At 35.6% G+C, this 18000-nt stretch overlaps 1 protein-coding gene and 1 non-coding gene across 2 annotated transcripts; both read left to right on the forward strand.

Annotated features, from left to right (window-relative positions):
• The first annotated feature begins 5875 nt into the window (after positions 1-5875).
• On the forward strand, positions 5876-5982 carry LOC141699393 (small nucleolar RNA R71). The gene has a single exon (XR_012565860.1). It is a non-coding gene; the product is annotated as a small nucleolar RNA R71 (small nucleolar RNA).
• Positions 5983-14261: 8279 nt separating this feature from the next.
• LOC141696367 (uncharacterized) lies at positions 14262-14897 on the forward strand. Its single transcript, XM_074500517.1, has one exon. It carries the CDS (start codon positions 14262-14264, stop codon positions 14895-14897), a length of 636 nt encoding a protein of 211 aa, XP_074356618.1.
• Positions 14898-18000: the final 3103 nt, after the last annotated feature.

Genomic DNA, 18000 nt, shown 5'->3' on the forward strand with positions numbered 1-18000 from the left:
TTCCGGGTAATTAAAATCTATTTTATAAAGACGGGAACCAACCGACGTCAACCGTTGTTACGTTTTTGGAACCCAAAACTCTTTCGAGAACTCCTTCCTAACCCAATTGTAATATTTCGAGAATATTCCATGTTTTGACTTTTTCGATCCGGCGTACGGTTTGTCCTGCGCGGGTCCCGGCGCAACATTTTCCATACAATATTCGTTTCGGTAAATCAATAAACCCGTATTTTCGATAAACGGGAGCTTTTTATTAAACTATCACAATTATCACTTCGTAATACGTGTAACCAGGCGCTGAGACCAAGACCGCAGTACAAATTGTACTGATTTGGATAATTATCCCGAAAACCGATACCGTTTGGATCAGTTTTTACAAATAAACGTACCGTTTTATATCCGGAATGATCCAACGGGATCCTAATTTTCCGTAATTATAAATAGCCTTTTACCGTATTTTATTTCGTATCAAAATCATTTGCAGACAGATAATTATATAATTTTCAGAGAAAAACCCTAATTTCCTAAAACTGTTCTAAGAATAAAACAAGCATTTGGAGGTGTTATTCAATTCGGTTTGGAAAGCTCGAGTAACCAATCTGAAGGTCTTGAAGAGCTCTACCAGATTCTGTAATCCATACACCTACAGAAATCAAGGTTATTTTTCTAAAAATTTATTTATTTTCGAATTTATTTTATTAAAAATATGAATTTTTGTTCGGATGATTGTTTGTTTGATTTGATGATTGCATGTTGTAGAGCTTGTTTTCCTGATGATTTTCATATGTCATGCGTCTGATTTGGAGTTCAATAACATGTTCAAATTTGAGTTTGATTTTCGAATTTTAAAATTAGGGTTTATAGCCCGTATGAATGTTCTTAATTGAAATTTGGGGGTTTCTTATTCTGTGATAGATTGATGTTGTGTTATAGTGGGTTGTGTTCTCTGTGAAATTTGCAATCTAGTCGTATAAGTTTCATGAACCAACGAGGTCTGTAGAGAAGGGAGTTGTGTTTTGAAGTTTTCCGATGTTCGCCGGAAACTGGAAAATTTCACGGCCAAATTCCGGCCAACTCAGGGATTGTTAGGATGAATTGATTACATGGTTGTGTTCCTGGTAACCTGTAGATGTGATCTGGAGGTGTTGGTGGGGTGAGGACGCCGGGAACGTGTTCTCCGGCCATCCCTGACTTTTTCCGGCGAATGGACTGCAAAATTGCAGTTTGGTCCCTGCAGTTTTGTAAACGATGCAGTTTGGTCCCTGTAGTTTCCAGACTTTTCAAAAATTGGATTTCTGTTTTAAAAATCATATTTCCTATTTATTTTTATTATAAAAATTCGTTTTTAATTTCTGAAAATTCTAAAAATTATTATTTTAATTCTGAAAATTATTTTTAATTCACAAATAAATCTAAATTAATTAGTTAATTAATTCCAGTTAATTTCTAATTGATTAATTGGTCAATTAATTCAAAAATTAATTGATTAATTGATTTAATTAATTATTAATTGATTTTAATTAATTATTTAATTAGATTTAATTATTTAAAAATGATTTAAATATTCTGAAAAATAGTTTCGAGCTTTAAAATATTATTTCCAAGGCTCGATAATTATTCTAAAATTATTTCGGAGCCAGAATTAGCCAACCGAACCCTGTTTATTAACCCAAAATTGATCCAACGACCCGTTTTAATTCCAAAAAATGTTTTAAAAATCATTTTAAATACCAGAAAGCCAATTTATGACCCGGGACTTCTTTATAAATAATATATCATTGATTACGTGATGTATTATGTGCTATATGTGACTTGGTAATTGACTATCGGTCTATATATTCAGTGTTTACTTGATTATCGCATAACTTTCAATCCGTTAATCGGATTTGGGTAAAACGAAGGGTAGATAGAATTATGTGTTGAATAGAATTCCATGAGTAAATTATTGATAGATGCTTATGATATATGAGCAGAAGAGGCAAGACGTAGGAAAGGGAAACAGATTGTTGAGGAGTAAGACGTTTGTGATTGGAAGCGAGTGCAGTGTAGTAAGCTAATATCAGGCAAGTGTTTTGAACTTTCTCGAGATATTGTAGTATTTGATAGTCAGATTGATATTGCAAGTGCTTTGAAGCACTGAAACCTAAACTCTGATTCCAGTTATTGTTCTTGAGCCATAAACCTTATTCTTTCTAGACCATTGACTGTTGTATACCTAAACACAAATCTCAAGTATACGATATTACTCCACAAATACATGTAAACAAAATCCCAAACACTGAACTGAATTACTTGTACATTCAATCATTGTATCCTATGCTTTGAAAGCCCAAATCTTTGAAACCCTGAAATGTTGATTCCTTTGTTATCCAATTCTTTCATTACCCAGCATCCAAGCTTTTAAATTGCCTTATTGATCCTTACAAGGATTGAAACCCTTTCATTGTTAAACATTTATTGTTGTTAATGATTTCGGTTATTGTTTATTATTGCATATTCTGTTATTATGTTAGAATTGGATTGTTTTTATAAAATTATGGACCAGATTCGTGGTCAGACCATATAATGGTCAAGTTAGGCCAATGTGTGCCTTGGATCCAGTAGTTAGAGCAATGTTGTGTGCCTTGCTCGGGGTTAGTGCGTGACTGATCAGCAGCCTAACCTTGGTTTTTAAATTAAAAGTATAGTATCCAATTCTAAATCATAATCCATTGTTCACTTGATATTATAATCATATTCACCTGATGATCATTATTCTCAGTTTTGTCATTGTGACTTGCTGAGCTAGTTAGCTCATTTGTGCGATGTTGTTTATATTCTTTCCAGTTAAAAAGGAACCAGTTGGTAGCAAGGATCCCCAGTCCAGCGCGAGAGCTAGGGGTTCAGGTTGAGAAAGCTGAGCTAGTAGGCTTCTTTTGGGATAATTTAAATTTGTAAAAGTTTGTAATAATGTTTAATACTCAGTTTGAGTTTGAAATAGTTGGGATTTGAACGGTTTGTAATATATTAGTGTGTTTGGCTTGTGTGCATACTTTAACCTGTTGCGGTCCGTGGTGGTTGGTAAGTAGGGTCACTGCATATATTATTATTATCTTTATTATTGTTATAAACAGGTTATAATTAAGGTGTGTGTGGACCCCAAACTTCTGACCCGGGTTTGGAGGGCGCCACAGCTTATGCCCAAGAATGATACCCTGTTGCACCATGAAGTGACATATTTCCCAGTTAAGCACCAGATTGGTCTCAACACACCTTTTCAGCACCAAGCCCAGATTATGCAAATACTCATGTCAGAGAATACGGTCATCATGCATCTCTAAAAAGTAGCAGGTGTTCCACAGAGCCCAAAAGAAACTCGATGGAAAGAGAAAGTGCCAAAAGGACAAGTAAAAGTAGTCTTCTCCTGATCTTTTGGGGTAATGCAATTCTGATTATAGCTTGAGTACCCATCTAGAAGGTAATAACACTCATGACTAGTCCAACCTGTAAATATTTGATCGATGACTGGAAGCGGAAAATGATCCTTCCTGGTGTTTTTATTCGGCTTCCGATAATCCTTGCATACTCTCCACCCTGTGACTGTCCGAGTAGGGATGAGCTAATTCTTCACATTAGCCACAACTTTAATGCCTCCTTTCTTGGGCACACACTGCACCGGGCTCACCCACGAACTATCTGAAATCGGATAGATGATCCATACCTCCATCCATTTAAGAATTTCTTTATTCACCACATCTTTCATGATAGGATTGAGTTTTCTCTGATGTTCAACGGTAGGTTTACTTCCTTCCTCAAGCAGAATTTTATGCATACATAAGAAGGGCTGATTCTGCTATAGTCCACTCGATTGCTGATTTGAACTCTCTCATAATTTAAAAGAGCTTGTCTTCATCACTACCTGAAAGGTCAGATGCAATAATAACAGGTAAAGTAGATGCATCACTTAAAAAAGCAAGTTATCAGGCAGTGATTTAAGCTCAAGTGTGGGAGCTTCTTCAATAGATGGTTTAAGACGCTCCTGAGAATTTTTTAGCTCTGCTAATCCAAGAGACTCGAATGGAAAATCCAACTTCCTCTTCTATGGAGATCCATTCAAAAACTAAAGTTGTTTTGCCCCTTCTTCATCTTCACTATCAGATTCCCCTGTTAAGGCTCTCTCTAAGGTGTCTGACCTTAGAAATTAATCAAGCTCCAAATTCACTACAGAGTCGACCAGCTCTACTTTATAGCACTCCTCTTCATCTGTGGGTAATTTCATTGCGTTGAAGACATTAAAAGTGACATCCTGATCCTGAATCCTCATTGTAAATTCTCCCTTTTGCACATCGATCAAAGTTCATCCTGTAGCTAAGAATGGCCTTCCCAAGATAATAGGAATCTTCTTATCCTCCTCAAAGTTTAGGATGACAAAATCAGCAGGGAAGATGAGTTTATCCACCTTACCCAAGACATCATCCATTATACCTCGCGGATAAGTGATGGACTGATCAGCCAGTTATAAGAACATGTTTGTAGGTTTTGGATCAGGCAGACCAAGTTTCCTGAAGACAGATAATGGCATCAGATTGATGCTAGCTCCCAAGTCACACAAACACTTGTCGAAAGATAACTCGCCAATGGTGCATGGTATCATGAAGCTTCCTCGATCTTTAAGTTAAGGGGGCAGTTTCTGTTATAGCACCATACCGCAATCTTCTGTTAGAGCAACGGTTTCCAACTCCTCAATCTTCAACTTCCGAGATAGAATACCCTTCATGAACATAGCATATCTCGGAATCTGGCTTCCGCAAAAGGTATGTTAATATGCAATTTCTTAAAAAGCTCCAGAAACTTGGAAAATTGCTTGTCGAACTTCTGCTTCTGAAGTCTTTTAGGATATGGAGGAAGCGGATAGACCTGTTTATCTCCTGTATTCTGCTCAGGAATAGTGTGTTCAGCAGAATTTTTCTTCATTTCCCCTTCGTCATCCTTCTGATCATTTGTATCATCAAAATTTATAATTTATGGTACAGGGGTAGGCACGGGTGCGCTTGGCTTCTGCCGAAAATTTTCAGATTCTGATTTTTGATGGTTAGCGACCTTTCCAGATCTCAAAGTGATTGCTTTCAACTGTTTGTTGACTTCCCTCTTGCTTGGGTTAGCTTCCATATCACTAGGAAGAGTTCCTTGTGGTCGATTCAGCGGCGCATTAGCAATTTTTCCTATTTTATTCTCCAAAGTTTTGATTGAAACCACTTGGCTTTTACACATTAGCGTCAATTCCTCCAATTCAGATTTTTCTTTAGTAGATTGACCGAAACTTGTTGTTGCATTACCAGTGGCTGAAATTGTTGCCTTGGTGCATACTGTTGTTGAAAACCAGGAGGGTTGAATGGCTTGGCTCTAAACTGCTGATAAGGTTGTTGTGGATGTTACATACCACTCTGATTATTGCTCCAGATGAAATTAGGATGATTTCGGTTGTTAGAATGATAAGTGGCAGGAACTGGCTGCTGTGGTCTCTGAAAATTGCTCACAAATTGTGCCGACTTACTATATATAGCACATTGATCTATCGCATGTGTACATACACAAAGCTCACAAACACTTGTTAGCCGATGAACTCCATAGTTGGTCAGAGAATCGACTTTCATAGTCAATGCCTTTAGCTGAGCCGTTATAGCCGTAGATGTATCCACCTGCAGAATTCCTGCTACCTTGCCTTGTGGTAGTCTCTGATTTGGGTTCTGATATTCATTAGCAGCCATAATTTCAATTAGCTCATAAGCTTCCTCATAGCTCTTAGCCCATAAGCTCCACTGATGCTGCATCGAGCATGGGTCTTGACTGTGCTCCCAAACCATTATAGAAGAAATTGATGATCATCCAATCAGGCATTCCATGATGAGGACACTTCCTAAGCATCTCCTTGTAGCGCTCCCAAGCTTTACATAAAGATTCTCCCGACTGTTGTATAAATTGAGTAAAAGCATTCCTAATTGCATATGTTTTTGCCATAGGGAATAATTTAGTAAGAAATTTCTGAGCATAATCCTCCCAAATTGCAATAGAACCTGTTGGTAGAGAGTGCAACCAACTCTTAGCTTTATCCCTCACAAAAAAAGGGAAAAGTCTCAGTTTTACAGTATTTTCCGAAACACCGTTGAACTTGAAGGTATCGCAGATCTCGATGAAATCCCTAATATACATATTGGGATCTTCCGTTTGAGCACCCCCAAACTGGACTGAATTATGTACCATTTGAATCGTGCCATGCTTGATTTCAAAGGTATTAGCTATAATTGTTGGTCTAACAATGCTAGATTGAATGTCATTGATTTTTGGTTAAGAATAATCCTTCAATGCTTTCTCGAATACCTGAAATACACAAGCAAAGTAAACTTTGTAAGCAGAATAATCTGAGTCAGTAAACTTTAACGACCACTGATGACAAGCATATAAACTAAATTTAACACAGAGTCCCCGGCAGCAGCGCCAAAAACTTGTTCACACAAAAACAAGAAAGCGTATGCGGTCACAAGTAGTATAAGATTAAGTTCAGTTCGTTCCTCCGGAGACTGGTTTAATTCAGAATGCGCACTTATACAACAATGTGTGATTATTATTCACTGCTAAGAAAAGTATCAATTTGTGTTTGATTTAACTAATTAAAAGTGATTATTATATAATGGACTAACTAAGACATTAAAATCGAGTTACTTATGTGAAATAAAACATGAGATTCTAACTTCATTAAATACTTCATTCAGAGTTTATGCCTTTAATCATAGTATGTGACGGTGATGATTACTAATCAGATAACACGAAATCAGTGCACACTATCTTTTGATATACATATACTCTACTATTCAGCATCCATAATTTAGATAGAAGCTGGGCAGACACCAATTATGTTTCGACCCTATATGTCTATAAGATTTGAAAACATAACAGTTTGAGAGCAAGTTATCCATTTGGATTACATAGGACAGCGTAAGATGGTTAAAATTACACTACGAATCATGCATGACAAAACATCCATAAACCTATACTAGCATGGCAAGTTCTAAACCTCTCTATCCACTTTCGCATTCAATAGAGATTAACAAACAACTTAGATGTTAGCTACGCATCCAAGAAGATTAATCACAACCATACGAGGATATCAATAATTCATCACACACTAAAACTTTAAGGAAATCAACTACTAAAATCCAAAAATAAGTCTGTTAGAATCCCATAATAACAATTAGTTCATAATCGAATGTCCCGTTATCATGGATTCCAATGAAAACATGATAGTAAAAAGGTTTAGAATAAAAGAGAATATAAAAGTACTAGGTTTTAGAATAAATCCAAAATGTGCATCCAATGTATCACCTAAATAGAAGAATACAAAAGAAAGATGTAGAACTAAATCTTCTTCTTCTTAGCCGTCTTGTGTGCTTTAGGTTTTCCAGAGTTCTACATTTGTTCCTTGTTGTTTAATTCATATCCTTTTCTTTATTTATATGCTCTCGGTTGACTTGACCGCTCAAAATATCCAAAACATACTAAAAACAGTATTTTGTCTGCCCACCCTAGCACGGAAATGCCTAGGTCAAGCGCGGGCACGCTCTGCTACTGGAAAATAGGGCGCGGGCGCGCCTAGGTCAAGCGTGGGCGCGCCTAGCTACTGGAAAAATTCTGTAGTTTTCTTGTTTCTCGTTCTGATATTCTCGCAAGCGCTCGCACTTCATTTCCTAATATCTTATCACCATGAAAGTATATAGAAATCCATTCATGCCTCCAACTAAAGCCCTGCACAAACTCAACACAAAATGTATTTAAAACACCACATGCTTGAGGTCAAATCATCAACTTAAGCCGATATGAGACGTTCTAAATGGATTTAAAATCCACTTTTCAATAACACCCTATAATATGTGATTTATAATGTAAATCAACATAAATCTCACAAGTTAATACACTAACTCAAGTGATACTCATAATTAATGTTAGTGTTTGTGCCCTTGAGACAACACTATGATGCTTTAGTTTAAGACATTTGGATTATTAATATTTATATTCTATCGATTATTCCCTTTATAATTTATTAATTCTTAATTTACTGCGATGTAAATGTTAGATTAGTAAATGTCCTTGGAATATGATATGCAATTTTATATCTCTAAGTACGTGACTTAGAAATGAGATTATGAGAATAGTATCAATATTCTGAAAGGTCCCTTGTCGAGTATTATTATTAAGGGACAATATTAATACATTAAGACTGATGTGTTTGTTGACTAATGATCACATCTCATTGATCATAGGTATAGTGATACTAAAGTCAAAAACACAGCCATATGTAAATGTACATGGTGCTTGACAGGCCCTGATGTGAGATTCTACATGTCTGGTGTGTCATAAGTAATTCTCACAGTGATAATATACATTGATTCCATTAAAAGTTATCCTTAGACCTGAAGTTATTATATTTCTATACGAGAATTAATATACATTGATTCCATTAAAAGTTATCCTTGACCACGTAATGATAAAGTGGATATTGGGTATATTATGAATCGTATGAGAAATATGAATGATCTAGATGGGATTTAGCCCTCCTATTTTAGGAGTGATATTATTGACCTCTTGTGTGAGCTAGACTATGAAATGGGTGGCCACGCTCAAATATTGATTTGATATGATAGTCTACTCATTGATCAAGGAAACTTAGATTAAACTATGATGAGGATGACACATTACATGTCTCTAGTTTAATCTATAATATTTGGTTAAAGGGATTATATTACATTGTACATTATTCACGAAAGGTTTAATCGATTACCGATTCAATTATTATTACTTGGATAGCAATGATGTATTACTAGATGCCGCACATTATTTATAATTTTATATTAGATTTAAAATCCGTTGCCAACGTAATAATAACATATAGGGTCACACCAAAGAATGCTTGAAGGATTATCTAATTTAAATTGGATTTAAATTAAATTAGGTAGTTCGAATTATTTATAATATTAATTAAGTATGACTTAATTAATTAGATAAATAATGATATTCGAATTTACTAATATCAATTATGAAATTTAGTTGTTAAATAATTAAGTGTGACTTAATTATTATACAAATAGGAATTTTGAATTAATAATAATTCCTAATTAGTTAAAAGTTATAATTCTTTTTCTACTCTCTATATAATATCTCTTGTGTGGCTGATTTTATGTGCAAGACTTTTACAAAAGCCCTAGCCACCAAGAGAGAAGATGGAGAGAGCAAGAAGAAATGAGTTTATGCTAGTACACATCTAATCCTTGAGTTCAAGCATTCGTGTAGATATCGATAGAGCGTAGATCGCGAGAGCGGGATGCGTGGTGATTGAACAATCTTTGGATCTCCATTATTCAACCAATTTGTAAAGCTTCTTAAGGTAAACAATCTAATCTACGAATTAAATATTTGTTTTTTACAGGGATCTTGCGGTGGGTTTTGAAAATTCTATTTTTTCACATTTTAAATTACTGTTTCCGTTACGTTTATATGCACGAAACCCTTCAATTAATACAATAATAAATAAAAATCCAAATCACATAAATTACCATACCAATATTTTGGCACATAAACTTCAATATTAATAAAACTTCAGATACATATATAAAACTTCAATTAAAATTGATATTTGAACCGGTAATAATAGTGCATATACATTGTAAAGTAATAATATTAACAAGCCCATAAACATTGACCCTAATGAGATTTAAATTAAGAGATCGGTAACAGCTCTAATCAACTATATTTATACATAATAAGATTTATATGTGTATAAAAAGTAACATATATACTTAATAGCTAGGAACAACAAATCAATAGAGTATGAAGCAGATGTCAATCGATTTAAAAATGGAGGGGGAGAGAGAGAGAGAGACAGAGAGAGAGAGAGGGAGAGAGGATCAAGCACTTATCACTTACTCCAAAAGTAGCTAATTGTGGAGAAGGCGTAACTATAGCCTTTATAGTGTAGCAGCCAGCTCCACGTTTCGATATAGGGAGATATTGGACACCCCAACAACCCCCCCCCAGCCACCACTACCAAGTCCATGCCATAACCCCCCACCAGCATCTGCCAGCACTACAAAGTCCCCTCCTGAGAAATGGTTATCCCAATCTGAGACCATGACTGCACAACATATCTTTGGCATAAATCTCATAAATATGCGCGATAGTGGGAATCGAACCTGTGTCCTGCTCTGATACCACTTGTTAGGATCAAGCACTTATCACTTACTCCAAAAGCATCTACTTGTGGAGAAGGAGCAACTATAACCTTTATAGTGTTGTAGTCAGCGTCATGTTTCGATATAGGGAGATGCTGGACACCCTAACAGAATGAGGGATGTGGGAGGGGCAGAGAGTTTTAACTTTGTAATAATGGAATAGCTGTTTCTCGTCCCAAGTTATTTTGCATATTCTTTGTCTTTTATTACATAACCATATCTTTACTTTTCATAATATGGAGCAAAGTACCAACAAAGAGTTGGTGTAGTGGTTGAGATATTCAGTAATTTAAAAAGTTCGACTCCTACTGTATTAACTGATCAAATATGGAGGAAAATATTCTCGAATAATAATGCTTAAACATATATTTTATAATCAACCTTTTAATATATACATTTCTTTAGATTTTTATGTTATGAGAAAATACACATATTCTAGATTCAATTCTACCAGTATGGAGTACACACACAACAATATTTGACGTGGAAAACCACGTCCCAACTTGTATTATTAATCAAAGCAATTATCAATAATACATCAATACATAACACATCAATGGTGTCCCAAACTTATACTTGAGCCAACCAATGCTCAAACATCTCCCGCTACGATACCTAAGACGACTACATCTCTTAAGCATACATTAAACAATAACATGAGTATGTATATATAGTCATCACAAATTTAGCCAACAAGATATACCTAATTTGATTATAATAATAATTATTTACCCGTACAATTATTACTCAATCTCTGTTTAATAACAATTGTCAACACATATAATTATTACTCAATCCAATTATGTCGTGTATCATTAAGCCCATACCGCATATTGGGTTTAACCCCAACATCTTATTCCACAAACACATTACTTGTGTGAATAAGGGTTCAGGAGGGAAAGATTTTAACTTTAATAGATATTTTATTTAAGTAAGAAATCAAATTTAATGATATTTTCAAATATAATTAGTTGCATATTGCAATCCAAAGCTAAATGGATATAACTTTTTAAATTTATATGATTCCTCTCTTTCTGTAGTTAAACAACTACATACTCGCATACATAATTAATATTGTCAGCCTATCGATCGGTACCTGCTAAAGTTACTAAATTTAAAGTAATTGAAACAAGTTATGATTCATGTTTGTATCAATCGAGTACCAAATTTATGCATATACTAATCTGGTCATAGAATTATTGTATATATAAAATACAATAAATTGTCATGAACCGAAGCCTAGAATGTGACTCGAAAATTCTATTTTTAATCAGTCTGAATTAGGGCTGCTCATGGGTTATCTAACCCGTTCAAACCAAACCAAACCAACCCTTATTTGGGTCGACCAAACCGAACCATCCAAACCCATGGGTTAGTTGGGTTAAATTTCCGTTGGTCCGGTTATATTGGGTTGGTTCGGATTTTAACTTTTTAAAACCCTAACCCAACCCAACCCGGTCTAATTGTTAAGTACCAACTTATTTCCATCATATATTATTGACTCCCTATCCATTTTAATTTTGGAGACAGTCTGATATATTTGTTTTTGTCCATAACTGACTATGCACTAGGCAGTAGACAAATGAAGTAATAACAATAATATATTTTGAATTTGATCGTAATTTTGGACTGAACTTTTTGAATTGAATTGAACTCGGGTAATATAAAGCGGACAATGAGTTGTACTATAATAAGGTGCTTTCACAAACTATTATGTTAAACCAATTTGATTGATTATAGTACTTATGTTAATCATATGTTTATGCAGAGCAAAAGTAAATTTTGATAGGTTGTAAAATTAAGAATTTATATTTTTTGAATCAAGATTGTATATTTAACTTTCCACCAATTTTTCTGAAAGTTGTGTTTGTCTTTAACTTTATATTTGTGGTATAAATATCTTTTTACTTGTTTTTAATATACCTCTAATAATTTAAATGATCATTTATTTATTGTATGTAGCATTTTTTTTTATTATCTACTATTATTCTTCTTCAACTCATTCAACCCATTCAACCCAACCCAACCTGACCCAACCCATCACTCATATAATAGGGTTGGGTTATAATTATTTTTTGATATTAATAGGTTGAAAATTTTTGAACCCGAATTAAATGGGTTGGGTCGGTAAATTATCGAAACCGACCCAACCCAGCTCATGTGCATCCCTAGTCTGAACGAGAGAGGTTAAGAAAATAGAAAATTTTGAACTTGGGCCTTTCAGGTAGAAATAAAATGCATTGAGGCCTAATAAAAGAAACATTTGGATATATTGCATGTTGAGCCCATACTTAAATAGGCGTCTGTTTTAAAAGATGGTCTATTATCATGTATTTTACTGCATCATCATTTTAAAAAAGGAAAAGACAAAAAATTAATAACAGTCTTTAAGGAAATCGCATAATTTAGATGCAACGATAAAATATTATGAACGTGCACTACACAACTCAAAATCATTCACATCCCATCAAGCATACAAACAATTATAAAACATTATTTTGTATTTGTGTTCCATACTTGATACTTCTATGTGTCTAAGGCACTTCCCTTTGGCTTTACCCTAAAAATGCCCCTCTTAATAATTTATATATAAATAGGAAGTCAAATAGCTAATTAAACAAAAGCAAAATCATTTAAAATTTCTGAATATTATCATTTTACAATTTTACAATCAATCATTTTGAAGTGTTCTTCTCCATATTTAGATGACCATTTATCTTTCAAATTATCAAATATACTAAATAACATTAACCATAAACCTGATATTATTTTTAAGATTACCAAATTACATATCACATATAAAGAATTCAATTGTCAATCTAATTATTAAGGTTATAATATTTAACTTAAACTAAGCATTTGTATGTCGGATACGATCCGACTCAACAATAATTATACTATTCTATACATATATTATGTTCTATAACACTTATTGAGCTCAAAACAAATACACTAGGAACTTGACGAAAGAGAGATCCAACAACTGTGCTCATAAGAGCGAGGGAGGGTGAGAGATCAGCCGCCACTCGCTATGGACCGAGAGATAAATTTAGCCGTCCACTTCGACAACGACAATCGATGAGAATTCGTAGAAATATCATCATCAAAGTCAGAATCAGCCTCAGACTCCAATCATGATGGGTTAGAATTTGTTCTTTTCAATTCACGCCTTTCGGGCCTTCAAATATGTCGATTGTTTCTACTTTAACGATAAACTAGTTTGACGGGAAGGGTTTACTCATCTAAAAATTTACATGGTAAATGTAAGTCTCATATGAAGAAAATCACGGATCAAGGTATTGTCTTCCTTACTTTTTAGATTATACAACCAAATATTTTTATGTTGAATTCTTACATTCTTTTTTGTATCATTGTATATCACTTTTTACGTAAAACACACGTTTATGTGCACAAATAAACTGGGGTCTTTTTTGAAAACAGCATTTTCATTCTTTTGATTGAGAGTTAAACTGTATACATTATACAATTTCATAGCATGGAAAAATTTATTTTTTATCCAAAATCAGAATGATAGATTTCCTATCTATTTTACTTCAACATGAAAATAAAAGTTCAAGAACTTCCTCTTTGGTTTCTACAATGATGGGATTTTTCAAAGCAATTGAAGAATTCTTCGGGGCAATTCTAATCTATTTGTAGAATTATTATATGTTGGATATTAATCTAAACGTTGTGACGTTTTGAATAATTCAGCTGTATGTAGCGTATTAACAGCAGCATGAATAGATAGTAGAGTAGTTGAGTTATATCAGGTTAGTGCTAGAGAAATAACAGGAAGTGTCCGAGTTTGTAGCAACCACCTGGTGTGTGGTATTTAGTTCTTTTCATTTCTTTGTTTCATAGTTAAGTCTGTAACTTTTTCATAACTATTTTCAGCAGTTTCATATATAAAACGAGTGTTTGCTCAAATATCTCTTTAATTGTTTATTTATTTGCATCAATGTGGTATTAGAGCCTTAAACGTGGTGTATGCCAAAATACATGCCCAGAGCGGTGCCAATGGAATCGAACAAAAGTAAAGAAAATACTATCGGGCTGAGCTATCCAATGTTAAAGAAGGTGAATTACACAGCATGGGCACTTAAAATGAAAGTCTTACTGCAAGCTCAGGGTGTGTGGGTTGCCATTGAACCTAAGGATCCGAAAGCACCTGTGGAGGAGAAGACAGACAAGTTATCTTTGGCCGCAAACTATCAGGGAATCCCTAAAGATGTTCTGCTATACGTGTCTGAGAAAACAACGGCAAAAGAAGCATGGGAGGCATTTAAAACGGTGTCCCTGGGTGCAGATAAGGCGAAGAAAGTGAAAGCCCAGACGTTGAAAATTGAGTTCGAGTCTTTAAACATGAAGGAGACAGAGCAATTAGATGAGTTCTACATGAAATTGAATAGCTTGGTTACCAGAATCCGAGCTCTTGGTGAGAAAGTAGAGGAGACGTATGTTGTAAAGAAATTACTCAGGGCAGTTCCCTCAAAATTTTTACAGATTGCCTCAGCCATAGAACAGTTTGGCGACTTGGAGACGATGTTTGTGGAAGAGGTTGTTGGCTCTCTCAAAGCACATGAAGAGAGATTACGAGGGGGAATTGAACTAGCTGAAGGGAAGTTCTTCTCATAGAGGAGGAATGGCGAAAGAGGGAAAACTCAGAGGGGCAACTACTACTTACCCGTGAAGAATGGTTGAAGCGGAGTAGTAAGGAGGTAACTCGAAACTCTGGTGAAAATCGTAGCAGAGATGGAGGCAGGTTCGTGGGAGACAGGAGTAGAGTTAAATGTTATAATTGCTCAGGATATGGTCATTACGCGGCTGAATGTCGTAGGCCACAACGGGATCAAAACAAGGAGCAGAGGACTGAAGTGAATCTAACTCAGACTAGTGACAATGAGCTAGCACTGTTAATTGCAGAATGTGAAGAAAATGAAAAGGAAATGGTGATGCTGAATGAAGAAAAGGTGGTTCCAACAGGACGATCAGTTTAGGAAAGAGGAAGTGAAACAAATGTTTGGTATCTAGATAATGGGGCTAGTAATCATATGACTGGAGATTGCTCAAAATTCACCTATTTGGATGAAAAAGTAGCTGGCAAAGTCAAGTTCGGTGACGGATCCACAGTAAATATCGAAGGAAGAGGTTTAATTGTGTTCAATTACAAGAATAGGTGAAGAACGATTTTTAAAAGAGGTAGACTTCATCCCCACTCTATGCAATAATATAATTAGTTTGGGTCAGCTCTCTGAAGATGGAAATAAAGTCATATTAAATGGTGAGCATTTGTGGGTCTATGAGAAAAGTGGAAAATTGTTGATTAAAGTTCAAAGGTCCTCTAATCGATTATATAAATTGGTTGTTAAAAGTAATAAAAATATGTGCTTGTTGACAAAAAGGGAAGAAGTGTCTTGGTTGTGGCATTTGCGACTAGGACATGTCAATTTTCAGGCAATGCAACTTATGTATAATAACAACATGGCTCGAGGACTTCCTGTTTTTAGTCAACCCAAAGAAGTTTGTAATAGGTGCTTGCTACCAAAAAAAACACGAAGGCCATTCCCGGCACAGTCAGAATTTGATGCAAAATCCTTTCTTGAACTAGTCCATGGAGATTTGTGTTGACCTATCTCACCTCCAAACCCTGCTGGAAATAAATATTTTTTCCTGTTAGTGTACGATTTTAGTTGTCTGATGTGGGTGTATATGATCAAAATAAAAGACGAAGCACTGAGTGTTTTTAAGAAATTTAAAGCAGCAGTAGAAAAGGAAAGAAAGGAAAGCATTCAGGTCTTCAGAACCGACAAGGGCGGAGAGTTCTGCTCTAAGGATTTTTCTTTGTTTTGTGAGGAAACAGGAATTCAGAGGCACTATACGGCACCCTACTCGCCACAACAAAATGGTGTAGTTGAGCGCCGTAACAGAACCGTGGTGGCTATGGCTAGAAGTTTGCTAAAGGAAACACACATGCCATTAAGTTTTTGGGGAGAAGCATTTCGACACGCAATTTGTATTCTGAACAGATTGCCTACAAAAGCACTGTCAAAGAAGACACCTTTCGAGGCATGGAAGGGCAAGAAACCAAAGTTGGATCACTTGAGAATTTTCAGTTGTGTTGCCCATATGAAGACAACAGGCATTCATCTAAAAAAACTTGATGATAGAAGCAAGTCAGTCGTGTATTTGGGCAAGGAGCCAGGGACCAAAGCATTTCATTGTATGACCCAAGGGAAGGTACAGTTCATGTCAGTAGGGATGTGATTTTCGAAGAGAAAAAAACTTGGCCCTGGGATAAAGAAGAAATCAGTACAACTTTGGTGGAGAATGGTTCGAGAACGTTCACGGTCCTGGATGTCGAGATAAATGTAAAAGATAACAGCATGGGTGATCAAAGTCTGGTACAAAGTCCACAGCCTGGTATGTCAGCTACAGGTGGTGGTCAATCTGGTATGTTAGCTACATGTGGTAGTCAGTCTGTTATGTCCTCTCCAAGAGGAAGTAATGAAGAAGGTGGTTATAGCTCTGATGTCTCGAGTCATAGCAGTGAACCCTTAAGATACAGGAGACTGAGTGAAATCTATAATGAAACAGAAGAAATTCAAGCGGCTGAGGAGGAACTAATGTTGGTCGAAATTGATGAACCTACCACGTATGATCAGGCAAGCAAAGAAATAGTGTGGAGAGAAGCAATGTAAACAGAAATAGAATCCATAGAAAGAAACAATACCTGGAAATTGACTGATCTACCACCAAATCATAAGGCAATTGATTTGAAGTGGGTATTTAAGGCGAAAAACTATACAAACGGGAAGATCGTGAAGCACAAGGCACGACTTGTTGCCAAAGGGTATGTGCAGAAATTTGGAGTTGATTTTTAGGAGGTTTTTGCTCCAGTTACAATGATGGAAACGGTGGGATTGTTATTAGCTCTAGCTGCTTATAACGAGTGGCGGGTGTATCATCTCGACGTGAATTCGGCATTCCTAAATGGTGAATTATTGGAGGAAGTTTATGTAACTCAACCAAGGGGATTTGAAAAAGAGGGGGAGGAACACAAAGTCTATAAGCTTTCAAAGTCCCTGTATGGTTTGCGCCAAGCTCCTCGAGCCTGGTATGCTCGACTCAGTAAATATCTTGTTAAGCTTGGATTTACTAAATGTTCGTTCGAACACGCAGTTTACATGAAGCATGAAAACAACGAAGTGTTGATTGTAGGAGTGTATGTGGATGATTTTTTAATAACTGGGACAAACTTGAAAGGCATTGTTGACTTCAAGCAACATATGAAAATCGAATTCGAGATGAGTGATATGGGTCAGCTGGCATATTACATTGAGATGGAAGTCGAACAGGAAAGGGGCTATATAAAGATAAAGCAGACTGCATATGCTAAACGGATACTTGAGAGGGCTGGCATGGCTGATTGCAAACCTCTAAGTTACCCAATGGAACCTAAAATTCAACTGCACTGGACGAGAACAGGAAGCTGGTAAATCCAACAGAATTTAAAAGTTTGATAGGAGGATTGAGATATCTGGTAAACACGCGACCTGACATTGTTTATCCAGTTGGAGTGGTCAGCAGATTTATGGAGCAGCCAACTACTTTACATTTGAGTGCAGCTAAGCGTATATTACGCTATGTAAAAGGAACATTACACTATGGTCTGGTATATACGAAAGGTCGTGGAGATTACTTGTTGACAGGTTTCTCAGACAGTGATTTTGCAGGAAAT

This window comes from Apium graveolens, chromosome 11 (genome assembly GCF_009905375.1).
Source record: "Apium graveolens cultivar Ventura chromosome 11, ASM990537v1, whole genome shotgun sequence".
Taxonomy (NCBI): domain Eukaryota; kingdom Viridiplantae; phylum Streptophyta; class Magnoliopsida; order Apiales; family Apiaceae; genus Apium; species Apium graveolens.

Bases quoted from the DNA above. Each gene is read 5' to 3' on its own strand.
- LOC141696367 (XM_074500517.1), top strand. From the start codon at position 14,262: ATGCCCAGAGCGGTGCCAATGGAATCGAACAAAAGTAAAGAAAATACT.